The sequence below is a fragment of the Rhopalosiphum padi genome, chromosome 2 (genome assembly GCF_020882245.1).
Source record: "Rhopalosiphum padi isolate XX-2018 chromosome 2, ASM2088224v1, whole genome shotgun sequence".
Classification (NCBI taxonomy): domain Eukaryota; kingdom Metazoa; phylum Arthropoda; class Insecta; order Hemiptera; family Aphididae; genus Rhopalosiphum; species Rhopalosiphum padi.
The window spans coordinates 86,768,675-86,782,339 of NC_083598.1; the positions used below are offsets into that span (position 1 = coordinate 86,768,675).

The 13,665-nt window shown below is 27.3% G+C and overlaps 2 protein-coding genes across 2 annotated transcripts; one reads left to right on the forward strand and one right to left on the reverse strand.

Annotated features, from left to right (window-relative positions):
* Positions 1-82: 82 nt before the first annotated feature.
* On the reverse strand, positions 83-1,697 carry LOC132922006 (histidine--tRNA ligase, cytoplasmic). The gene has a single exon (XM_060985303.1). It carries the CDS (start codon positions 1,678-1,680, stop codon positions 196-198), a length of 1,485 nt encoding a protein of 494 aa, XP_060841286.1. The 5' UTR covers positions 1,681-1,697; the 3' UTR covers positions 83-195.
* A 134-nt stretch (positions 1,698-1,831) lies between these two features.
* On the forward strand, positions 1,832-9,265 carry LOC132922005 (ribosome quality control complex subunit TCF25). Its single transcript, XM_060985302.1, has 10 exons — positions 1,832-2,261; positions 2,346-2,537; positions 2,596-2,816; positions 3,293-3,378; positions 3,444-3,574; positions 4,009-4,202; positions 5,382-5,792; positions 5,873-6,125; positions 6,784-6,959; positions 7,025-9,265. Exons 1-10 carry the CDS (start codon positions 2,124-2,126, stop codon positions 7,239-7,241), a joined length of 2,019 nt encoding a protein of 672 aa, XP_060841285.1. The 5' UTR covers positions 1,832-2,123; the 3' UTR covers positions 7,242-9,265.
* Positions 9,266-13,665: the final 4,400 nt, after the last annotated feature.

Below are 13,665 nucleotides of genomic sequence, written 5' to 3' on the forward strand. Positions count from 1 at the left end.
TTGGGATTATTAAATATGCAGCATGATTAACTTGGGATTATAGCTATAAACCAAGCATAATATGTAATAATAAGATAAATAATAAAAAATAGATTGTTTTTATTTTTATTAGGAATAAACCACTCAACAAACCACTTAATAAAAAAAAAAAATACTTAATACCAAAAAGTTTACTTTAAAAAAAATAGTATATAATTAGTTTTTAATATTTAATCTTTTGAATACTTCTTCAACGAGGTCTTCCCTTTTAACTTCATCCTCTTGCCTAGTAATAACATTTCTTAATTTAACTACACCTTTAGCTACTTCTTCTTCACCGATTATGACAGCCCATGGAATTTCATTCTCCTCACAATGCTGTAGTTGAGCCAACAATTTGGGGTTTTTCTTATACGAATGTTCAGCTTTTACACCGGCATTCCACAAGTCTTTGCACACTGTCATTCTGTGTTCAACTAAGTTTTTCTGAGCAGCAGCTACAAACACTTGCACTTCTGTTGTACGCACCTTTTGTTTCTCTTTAGCGAGTTTGGCTTCGATTACAGTGAACAACCTTTCAACACCAATAGATATGCCCACACATGGTATGGTTTTGTTTTTCGGGTGGAACATACCCACAAGGTTATCATAGCGGCCACCGCCAGCAACACTGCCAACAGACTCGCCTTTATCTAATAACACTACTTCATAAATTATTCCTGTATAGTAATCTAAACCTCTAGCTAAACTTAAATCAAAAGATACAAGATCTTCAATTCCAAAAACTTTAATGTATTCGAAAAACAGTTTCATCGATTCAAGTCCCTGTACTGCCATTTTAGACTTAGTAAGCAGTTCGTCTTTGAACAGAGCTGTGACCAGTTCATCAGTTCCGTTCATCTGCACATATGTTCCGATTTGGTTGGCTACTTCTTCGGCCAATCCTTTTTCGTTAATCATTTCGTTTTTAACTTCTTCCCACGGTGATTTGTCCAGTTTGTCTACTGAAGAACAAATTGTCCTAAACTTCTCTGTCGGTACTCCACAAGATTCAAAAAGACCGTCCAACAGTAGCCTGTGATTAACTTTCACTTTGAACTTGCCTGCATCTAACGATTTCAATATTTCAGCGGCGACAAACACGCATTCAGCTTCCGGTATCATCTCATCGTATTGGCCGGCTATGTCGTAATCACACTGGTAAAATTCCCTGTAACGGCCCCTGGTGATTGACGGATTATCTCGCCTGTACACCTTGGCAATTTGGTACCGTTTGATGTTGGTGATTTTGTTCATGGCCAGGTAACGTGCAAACGGCACGGTCAGGTCGTAGCGCAACGACAGCGATTCGCCACCTTGATCGGCAAGATCGTAGATGAGCTTTGAGTCCTCGCCGTACTTACCCGTCAGCACGTCTTTGAGCTCAAATATCGGTGTGTCGATGTTGACGGCGCCGTGACGCTTGAACACTTCTGTGATCCGTCCGAGTACATCATTCCGTATGGCCGTGTGTTCGGGGCCGTAGTCTCGTGTACCCTTGGGCGTCTTCAATTGGACTTTGGAAGGCTTCTCCTGCGCCTTTTCTCGAGGCTTCTCCTGTTCGTTGGACATATTGGCACAATACGAATTCGTACACGAGCGAAAGCCACAAAATTTCACTTTGTTCGAAAACCGTGAAAGCGTGCGTATATTTTTCAACATACTGATTAGTGATTATATTGGGTTATCACTTATCAGTCATGGCACTGGCGACACTGATATGAATTTACTTAAAGAGTAATTCCCTAACCAACAAATTGTTCAGCTGTTATTTAAGATAATATTGTGAATTGTGATAAGTGATAAAGTAAATTTCAATCCAATCAGTAAAATTGTAGTGGTGTGAATGCAAATTAAGTAAATTATCATTGTGACGTCTACCACGACTGACTGTTGGTGTTTTTCAATAATAATTATTATTATTATTGCTCGGTTTTCAGTTTTCGTAAATGTCCAAAATATTTATATAATAGCATAATCACTTGTATTATCATAAATTCTTATAATCACTGAATCTCCAAAAAAGAATCGTTTCATTTTTTGATGTCGCTGCGAAATATGTGAGAAAATAATCTTTCAAGTGTCAGTCAGCTACAAAATTCACAATGTCTTCGAGAGTGTTGCGAAAAATGGGCCTACAGGACGATCGTGACCTGCCACCTGTTAAAGACGATGCGAGCGATGATACTGAAACGAGTTCTGGCGGTGTAAATAAAAAACGGCACTTAAACATGTATGATTTGGTGAGTTTGAAAGTCTTATTTAAATAGAAACCTTTACTGAAAGACAGTATTATTATTACTGTCATGTTGACTTTTGCTTTATAGCTAAATAATGGTTCTATGTCTGAGTCCGAAGTGAAAGAAGACGATGACCATGAGACTACTGGTTCCGTAAACAAGAAAGATGAAAACATGTCATACGATAAAGAAAACATTAGAAGGAAAAAGAAGAAAAAAAGAAAGAAGTCGGGTAAAGTATTGTCATCACATACTCGTAGCAGTGAAGATAATGTTGAAGTAAGTAAATAACAAATTTATCAAAAATATTAAGTATAGTTTAATAACATCTTTTTAGGACGAAGTGGAAAGGAGTGTACGTGAAGTGAATAAAATATTGGGTGAAGTACCGGACAAAGGTGAAGATGAAGATGATGAAGCTACTTCATCACAGAATATGTTGCACAATCGTGACACTATATTTTTCAAAAATATATTGTCTGTACAGCATCGTAATCTTAACCCAAATAATGAACTTCGTAAAATGTTTGGACGTGTTGTTCATCAAGCTGAGCTTAGGTAAAAATGAGTAATTTCATTGATTATATTTAAAAAAATTTAGGTTATAAAATATAACTATAAATTAATTGTTAGTATAATTAGTAACTACCTGATATTGGATTCCAATAATTTCAATATTTAAAGTTTCTACCTTAAATATTTTTTAAATTATAATTAATATTGTTATTTCCGTTTCAATTTTCAATTTTGTTAAGATCTAAACTTTGCTTACTAAACTTTTTATTTTGCCCTATTATCGAATAGTTATTAAATTACTAATTTTAATTTAATGTTTTAATCCATATAGATAACAATAAACTTGAATGAGCATATTTTGTTTTTCTGCAAAAAAGTATTAATGAAGTATAAATCTAGTTTGATTGGTTGTACAATCTAATTGTGTAATTGCTAATTTTATAGTTACTTACTGATAACTAATAGTGAATTAAAATAAAACAAACATTTTATGTAAATATTATCATTTAAATTTTTAGCAAACGCAAGTTTAGAGGAAGAAATCATTTGAAAACTACATGGTTAGTTACACCTAAAGACAATTGGCCACCTGTCGGAAAATCAGGTACCTACATTCATATTTCAGTAACATAATTGTTTAAATCACATTAAAATAACAATCCATTGTAGGTTCAACAATGAAATATTTGGAAAGCAAAAATGGTATTATGTATTTTGCCTTTGAAAATAGTACAGAATATCAACATGTTCAGTTGCAACTCTTTACAGCTGTGGCTCACATGGCATCTAGAAATCTGGTGGTTGGTTTCAATTAGATTTAAGAGGACGTAGAACCTGCATGTGTTGTCTCTGTCTTACACACGTGCAACATAGCAAATTTTTGTTAACCAGTATCAATATTGTGCTGTTAGTTTTGATATTAAAGTGAACTGACCTATTATAAAATGTATAAGTAAGTTATGATCAATTTAAAATGTACAGTTTCAAAAAGATCATAACTAACTTAAAAATAATAATATCAATAAAAGGCTACGTGGGGCCCTGGATAATAATCTTGCCTTTTAATTTTATAATAGGTCAGTTCACTCTAATATCAAAACTAACAGCACAATATTGAAATTGGTGAACTAAAATTTGGTATGTCACCGTGTGTAAGACAGAAGCAACACATGCGGGTACTACGTCCTCTTAAGGTATATTATAAGATCTTGTACATAACTTAATTTAATTTTAGAACATTATCAATAACCATCCATACCATGTTGACGTACTTTTACAAATGACAGAATGGGCACGACTTAGTGAAGACTTGCCAGTCGCAGCTGAACTCACTGAACAGGCACTGTACTCATTGGAAAATTCATTCCATCCCATGTTTAGTTTGTCAAATGGGAAATGTCGTTTAGACTACCGTTTACATGAAAATAGGTATTTTATTAATTTACAAAAGTTTATCATTAGTATATTAAGGCTTTCATGGATTGGTTTATTTCTGTTGACATTATTAAAAATATCAATCTATAAGTTTTGATTTTAATGAAACCTGGCCATTTTGATAAATAATTTTTTTTGTTAGTTTATGGTACCGAGTGTACAAGATAGTGTAGTTATGGTTAGATTAGTATACAATCAATGACTATTTTGTAATTATTTTTTTTAAGTTATACGTGATTATAATGTTGTATAGGTAATAATAAATATTAATAATAATAATAATAGTGTTAAATATGCACAAAAGTAACCATTAATGTATAATTTAGAAAAAAATATTTTTCACAGAATAATTTAAGAATTATAATTCCTTGGTATGCAAGTACATTGACTAGTAATCATTAACTACTGTAGTTGACTGCTCAAATATAAATGGATATACTTATTTCATATTATTTATAATTTATCACTACCTTGCCGACAGTGTTGACCTATGCTTATGATTTTCAATTTTTATTGTACTTAGGTTGTTATTTGAACCTTAAAGAACATAAGATTAATTTACTAGAACAATAAATCTGAGCTACAGGATTTTGATCCTGATGGTATTAAATTTATTATTGCAATAAACTAATCGATGGGTTGTGAAATTTGTATTAGTGATTGATATATTATATAACTAATAGACTTGATAGCTGTATTATATTTTTGCAATAAATTTAATTTCAAATGTATTTTACTAATTTAATTTAACTTTGTCTTCTCTTATTATATTAAAATAGCAGGTCAACTTTTTTATTTTATTGAAAACTATTGGATTATTTAAAAAAAATAAAATTAACTTGTACAGTGAGTTTTGCTTAATTTTATCAAGTAAAATATGTAGAAATATAAAATAAAGATAAAAACATTTTATGGAATTATTCAATTAATAGAATCAAAACAACCAGTACCGATGTAATTAAATTAAACGGAATTGAATTAGCATTTGCCCAACTAAATATAATTTTAATATGGATTTTATGAATATTAGTAGTAATAATGTAGATGAGCATTATGATTATTCAGTTAGTTTAAATTTAGGATTAGTATGTTAATTTATGTTTAAATTAGTATTAATATTAAAGTTAGATAAATATAATTATAATTGTATTTATTTATTATTGTTGATTTTAGAGCACTGTTCCTGACTTTATACAGACATTTAACATTTGTTGGACTTAGAGCCTGTTATCGTACAGCTTTGGAATTCTGCAAACTTCTTTTATCCCTATCTCCAATGGATGATCCTCTTGCTGTAGTTCTATGTATTGATTTTTACGCTTTACGCTCGTCCGAATATACATGGTTCATTCATTTTGTGAATGCTTTTGATTCCGCAAGAAATCTAACACAGCTTCCTAATATCAAGTTTTCTCTTGCGGTTGCTAAATGGCAAAAAGGTGATGTTGAAACTGCTCATACATTATTACAAGAAGCATTAATGATGTTTCCTGGCGTTCTAATACCTCTGTTAGAAAAGTGTTCCATCCAGGCTGACAAACGAGTCAATGCACATTCATTCTTCACTACATATGCTACAGACACGTAGGTTTACATATTACATTATATACAGTGTGTATAACAGAATTTATCATACATTAATATATAAAAATATGATTTTATAGTCAACCGAAATCATTGTCTTACTTAATATCCATGTATATAACGAGGAGTTATCATATATGGAAAGAAGTTCAGCTGTTACCATGGCTTGAGCGCAATGTGCAAATTGTACTTGATAGAGTAGATGCTAAGGACCCATTAGTGAAAAACATGGAAATCTTACGAACAACTTTGTACAGTGCCAAACCACCATTGAACATACACCGACATTTGTTATTGTCAGATATGAGTGACACAATTGCACCACCGGCTGAGGTAATTTTAGAATAATAATAATATTTAAAGTTCAATGACTAGACAAGACAAAACCAAACGAGCCACAGAAATAATCTAGTTTAAATTTTTTTTTTTTATGTAAGATTCTTGTTTTTTTTTTTTTAATTTTAAATAATTCATTACGAAATACTTAAAAATATTTGATTGTATACATACTATAGACCTTAATTATATCTTCTCATAATCTAGTTCAAAATTAAAGTTTAATTTAACTTGCATAAACTTCATCATTAATACATTTTTAAAGATAAAATCATTTTCACTGTTTCATGTTTTAATGTAATTACATTCATTATTATTTATATTAATATGAAGTTAAAACTTGTCTTGGAAATTAAATTAAAATATTTCTTATGTTTTTAATATTTAAAATAATATTATGTTTGAAAATTAAAAACAATAGAAACCTATAAGCTAAATACATTTTATAAAACTTTTTCCTTTTACAGTAAACCTAGTAATATTATGTATTATACTTACAAAAATCTAATAAAACAAAGAATAAAACATAGCAATAATATTATAATTTTTAGTTTTTAATTATAGACTTTTTTTTTTAGCAATATTAATAAAACAATTAACTCAACATAATCATTATTTTTGTTTAATGTTTCTCTAATTTATGTTTTGTTCTCAGGCGGTAACAAATCCAATTCTCATTATGGACCCATTTCCACCACCAGACGGAACATCATTTTACAATTCCAGAACTACAAACGATAGTCTCAGTAGAGCAGCTGTGGAAAATCATTCTCTTTTTTCTACATTTTTCCGTTCATTAAATCCTGTGTTTCAAGCCCTTTCTGATGAAAGGTGATTAATCAACTTTATGTATATTGTACATTTTATAAAAACAATTGTATTATTTTAAATTTCAGTAATGTTGACGAAGAGTTAGCAGCTGAGGCTGAAGCTGTCGCAAGACCTGTAATAACAATGGTTGGTGAGCAAATTGAAGAAATGAGAAGTGATTTACGTCAGAGTGTCAACTCTTTGTTAGATGCTATGAGGGATTTACTATCCAACGTTCACTCACCAAATATACCAGCAGATGGTGATATTGATGATGATTCTGAGCTCACGGATACAGCATAATAGTAAAATTGAATAAACTTTTAAATTTTATGAGATTTTTTTTTGTGTTCCGATTATATTTAAATTATTTTTAAGTTTGATTGAATTTAAATTATTTTGCATTAGAAGGCTGGGCTCATTCTTATGTGTGTATTATATTCTATTGTAATCCTATTTTAACTATATTAAATTTTGTGTATAGACAAAATATAAAAAAAAATTATTTTCATCACAAAATTTCAAACAATTTTAACTCTACCCAAACTACTCAATAAAACCATTTTCTTATTTCTTTATGCCACAATAACTATAATTAATCTTTAAGGTATCATTATACTTACATTTTGATTTGATATTTTATTACCATATATTATTGTTTTTTTTTAGCTCTTTCTCGATGTGTATTTAATAAATAACATTAGAGCACAGAATTAATTTTTTTTATTTTCTCTCTTGATATACAATTTACATATTTAGACTTGAACAACAAGTAAAATCTTGAAATAACTTTTGGTTTTTAGTATGATACTTGACTAACAACCCACAGGCTATACCCATTACCATATGACCTACAAAATAAATCTAAATTAGTATGCAAATTTTATTATTGGCTATAACCTATATTGTAACACATCATATAAGATCTCTTTAAAAAAAAATTAAATTTTATCGCTAATAAACTAATGCTAAGAGATTTTGATTTATTTCATAGATTATAGTTATGTTTATCATGGCTCACTGAGAAACAATAATTTCTTAAATCATAATTGTCAATAATCAATATAAAAAAGAGTAATTATAATACTAATTCTACATTAAATACATAGATAATATAAATGTATATTTATGTTATATAATAACTGCAGTTAGTTTTTTGATTATTAGAGTTAATGAAAATAAAATAAATTGAATTTTTGAATTTGTCTTTAAATAATTTTATAAAAATGTTAAGTTGAACAGACATAATCTTAGCATTTATTATCTAATCCCATTAGTAATTACCTAATTTAATTCTAGTGTCACTAACAATTAAATGAAACTATAAAGAAAGTATATCGAACATAATTATAAACATTGAGCGAACATTTTTGTACTTAATTTGTTATTGTATTTAAAAAAATATATATCCAATAGTATTTTATTTTAAAATAAAGATTCAACAATATTGTTTATCAAAATGTGCATCAAATACATCAAATGATATTTATCAAAAGTAATTTTACACTCAGAAAGGTTAATGAGGGTAAAGGGTTCAATGCTTGAAGTATAAGACCCATTTAGAGATTTTCTTTTAATCAAAATATAACTGCTTCAATTGTGGGTAGAACAAATATATTTGTTTCAAGATTCCAAAACTAAAATCAATAACCAAATTTAAAGATTATTTACTTTTGATACCTTGATTAAATATTTTTGTACAATTAATTTATTATGTTATTTTGTACGCTATTTAGTCTTGCCCGTTACATTTCTAACAAAAATAATTAAAAACTTATTTAATTCTGATTATTTTTTCCAAAAATGCCTGTGTATATATTATATAATTATTGTTGCTTGTATTGGACTATTTTCTTGATTTGTATCAAAAAAATATACTCATATATTCATTTAAAATTGACAAAAGATTTAAGGGAATACATTTTTTCTTAATATATGTTATATATTTATATTTTGTATAATAATAATTATTCATTTTCAATATTTTAATAATTATTCTCAGCATACTTATTAATGTTAAAATAGATATTCTTGCAATTTTTTGAAAAGAGTTAATACTATTTTATAGTTTTTAATTTAACTTCAGAAAATTTTGGAATAAAAAAAATTTAGTTGGTGTTAATTAATACAAAAATTTAATCATTTTTTTTAATCCAATAAGCAAAAATATTGATCTTCATTTTGTGTTTTATGTTTGTTAAAGTACTTTCATTTTGTCTAAGAATATGTTTTATTTAAAAAGAACTTTCTAATTAATTTTGTAAAACCAATGCATTTATCAAATTATATATCATGTAATAAATAAAATACCTATACTACAATTATAACTAGTCTACATTATTATTAAAAAAAATCTTGTTAATTTTACAACTAAAAAAAAATATATTGCCTGTTATTTTAGACATACTTAATATTATTTAGCTACTAATTAGTAATAAGCAGTAGTGCTGAACTACAAAAAAAAATTTAAATGACAAATATTAAATTGTAATAATATTTATCACTATTACAGCTTGTATCAGCAGGGTCGGCTTATAGCAACTGTTGTATTTTAATATTCAATACTCTCATATTATTTACAAATGGGTTATGGGTACCAAACTATGTTATTCTCACCCATCCACCATATTACTTTCTAAGGTATTCACTATACTACGGATAATAAGTAATATACATTAGTACTATATATTATTCACGATTCCTTACATTTTATTTTCATGTATTTTAACAAACCATAGTTTTAAAGTAAATAAAAATAAACTTAAACAGTGATGTAACTAAAACCATAATCAATAATTATGATTATATAATTTTCCATAGTTATTGTCTAAATAATCCATCCAGATTTTTTTTGAAATTTCCATTCTCAATATAAACATAATTTAGCCATTTTTTTATAATTCTAGATTATTATTTTTTTTTTATTTTTCATGCACTTACTCACTACGCCTATTTACTTAGTTGTAAGTAACAAATAAATATATTTTATGATAAATAATGATTTGTTGCCTTTCTTTCATATTTTTTTATTACCATTTGAAAAACTTGTTAATTACATCTTACCTTGAGTCAGAAATTCAAACTGTTATTGCTGAACTATTAATGTAGCATGTAATGTAATAAAATTGTTTCCAGTATGTTTAATACATTAATAACATAGGTTCATTTATCCTTTGTTTCACAATTTACCATTGTTTTTAATAGACTAATTTTCATTATGAAATTCACTAAAGACTCAAATACTGAAAACAGTGAAACACGGAGATACTAAAACTAATAAAATTATTATATATAATATCTTTTTATACTTTAACTGGTTTACACTAATGGCTTTAAAAGATCTAAAAGAGACTATGAGAGAAGAATTTCTTCTGAAAAATGTCAACTAATGTAGTAATGTAAAATAAAATAAAAATAGCATTATATTACAACATACCTAGGTACTTATCTATATTAAGATTAATTAAATTCAAATCTTACACTTGGATTATAAACAGGTGATTTTTTTTTTTTAATGTTAAACGTTAATAACTCTTACTCATAGAAACTAAAAGACTTTTACATTTTTTAAAAGTCAAAAGCTTTAAATTTCAGTGTTTTATATGTCTAAAAGTATATAAAGTGGCTCATATGGCCATGTTCTACTATAATATATCATTATAGATATTATAATATTTTTCATTTATTATATATCCAACTGGTTACATGTTTTACTCAATTATTATAGAATAATTCTTAGAATATAAATGTATAATATTTAAAACATTTAATATACCTAACTAATATTTTTTAGATAAATAAGTCAGTGTTCTCATTTCATCTATATCTATATTTATTTTGTTAATTTTTTCCTAACTTCGTCTCAAATTTCGAACAATACCTACCTGCAACGGAAGGTAGTCTTAATTAAAATTTCTTTTTCAAAACGGTGAGTTCTAATTATAATGTATATATTTTTATTTTTTAAATATATTTAATTTTAGCGTTTACACCATTATTGATGTTTAATATTTCCAAAACTACTCAGTACTCACTACTTAACAACAAAGTTTGATAGGTACCTATTGAATAATAAAACATTCATGTAGAGTTACACGTTATCATGAAATTATATTCAAACTCCGTTAGATTTATATTTTATAGTGAATAAACAAGTAACAATCATTGGCATATTTAAGATTTCTTAGAGGGGAAAATGTAACTAAAAAAAATTGTCTCCCACCACTCGAAACACATAAATAGGTAGGTAATCTTTCAATGTAATATACCACTATTACCACTACGAGTGCAATGAGTGCGTTGTTTCCGCCAAGATGAAAAAAAGCTTGACTTTCGTTTCAACTAAATCATTTTTGTTTCCAAAATTATTGTTTGAAATTTGGGAATCACTAACCATAATTATTAATTCTGGTTAAATGTTGTTACTGTGTTATGGTATTCTTCTATATATTTCCAAGTATAGTCTGTTTCTATACAATTTCAATAATAACTTAATATGTAGAAAAACAAATCATTGCAAATCATTTCACATTCCATGAACAACTCTATAAATAATTATCGTATTATTCTAATATAAAAATATCTTTAAAAGTTCCAAGTGCTCAAGATAATGTGTTTGTAAAAATAACTAATAAATAGTTCTAAATTAAATATTCAAGAACGAAATAATAATCATAACATTCATAACAGATTAATTAAGAACGCGTCAACTGCAGTCTGCAATAACAAAGTAGGTATAAAACTAAAACTATTACAATTTACTATTCTTGAAAACAGTACCTATGTAATAACTATTATAAATTATGACTGTAATAATAACTATAAAGACTAGAAAAATATATAGGTGCATAAGATGAAATTAATTAATAGGTACATAAAAACAAGTGAAAAAATCGTTAGGGTCAGCGAGAATCGCCTCCTTGTAGTGTCCCTTGCCAGGGTAATTCTAAATGATCTCAAAGTATGATTTTAAGAAGAATTATAAAGTTTGGTAAAAAATGAAAATAATACATGTTTATTAAAACGAATAACCATTATAATAACTACATAATATAAATTAAATAATGATAATCATTTTTATTCACGAAAATAAATTCCAATTACGATGAAATAGTCACAGTAGGTAGCTTGTAAATGGGTAGCAGATCAACTATAATCAAAAGGTATCCTGTATAATACATAAACAAGGATTATATAATTATTAAGCACACAAATTCAAAAATAGAAAATAGTGTTTAACATAATATACTATTTAAATTAGTTATGAAAATTAGATAAGATAAAACAATAAGTTTAAATATAATAAAATATTAATTATAAATAGCAGAGAAGAAATTTGGACATTTAGTGTTAAATAATAAGTATATATTATTATTTAAGTTACCCGTAGACAAATAACATTTGCAGGAGTGTTTAACATACATATTATATATTTTGTTTTAATGGGAAATTAAATTATGATTTGTTTTTTTAAAAATTTAAGTGTTTCGAAGTAGGTATAATTGGTAATGTTATGCAATAATTTAAATAACAATTTAAGATTCAAAATATTGTATCTTTTAATGTCATTATTTTAAAGATGCTACAAATATTATATATATAACGAAGAATTCTTTCAATTTGATATTTATAAGATAAATACCGTAAAAAGCTATATTTTGGACTATAATTAAACTTTGATTTTGAGCGATTTATCCATCAACTTGAATTAATTTGTTCTACTCTTTTGAACTTGAAATCTATTTCCTTATTATCTGTGACATTCCAGAGATGGATTTTGTTAGTTGTTAAGTTAAACTGTCAGAAAAAAAGTATTTTTATTATTCTCATTTTATTCATAAGTGCATATGTTTTAAATGCATACTTACCTATAAGTGCAATGTAAATATTGTGCTTGAGCAAAACTTGACTTACTAATTAGTACCAATTTAAATTATTATTTATAGCAAATAACAAGTATTAATAATATATTTTATATCATAATGACATAATATCATATTAATTAATATCATACCCTCAGTTATTCACTTGTTCATTGTTACCTTCGTCTTGCAATACAATACATAATATTAAAATCGACAAATTATGGTCAGATGCTAACAATTAATATAGCTATTAGCTAGTATAGCTAGTATTAATAATATTATAATCATATTTAAATCTTAAATGTAACAAAATCGTTTGTGCTTTACTGGAAGACGTGTATTTTTTGAATTATGGACATTTTTTTTTAAAGAGACTTCAGACTACTCGTGTACCAACTTCAGTGACGCCAGTGGCATCATTTGAGGGGGGCAAGGTGGGCATTTGCCCCTGTCTGATTTTAAAAGCAGCCCAATGGACCGGTGTCCGGTCTTTGCCATTTAACCATTATTATATTTTATTAGTGAAAAAACATGATTATTTTTATATTTTCAGAAAATATTTCACTGTCTAACTAGGTACTAAAAAATTATTGTCGCAATGATACATTTTTAATTAATTGATAGTTGGAATAAATTTATATTTAGACGTATGCGGGACGTGCATGTATGTTTGTGTGTGTGTGTGTGTGTGTGTGTGTTTTGTGAAGAAAAAGGAAGTAGGAACACAATATTGTTGTACGCAATGTAGAAATTCTATAAATTTACAAATTCTAAAAACAACAATCGATTGACACTCTTATTTATCCTTGATCTCAGTCCTCAGACTTCAGTTAACTTGCGACAGTCGTGTATCACAAATTCAC

Bases quoted from the DNA above. Each gene is read 5' to 3' on its own strand.
- LOC132922006 (XM_060985303.1), bottom strand. From the start codon at position 1,680: ATGTTGAAAAATATACGCACGCTTTCACGGTTTTCGAACAAAGTGAAA.
- LOC132922005 (XM_060985302.1), top strand. From the start codon at position 2,124: ATGTCTTCGAGAGTGTTGCGAAAAATGGGCCTACAGGACGATCGTGAC. The intron at 2,538-2,595 runs GTAAGTAAATAA...ACATCTTTTTAG, and splicing joins GCAGTGAAGATAATGTTGAA to GACGAAGTGGAAAGGAGTGT. The intron at 3,379-3,443 runs GTACCTACATTC...AATCCATTGTAG, and splicing joins GCCACCTGTCGGAAAATCAG to GTTCAACAATGAAATATTTG.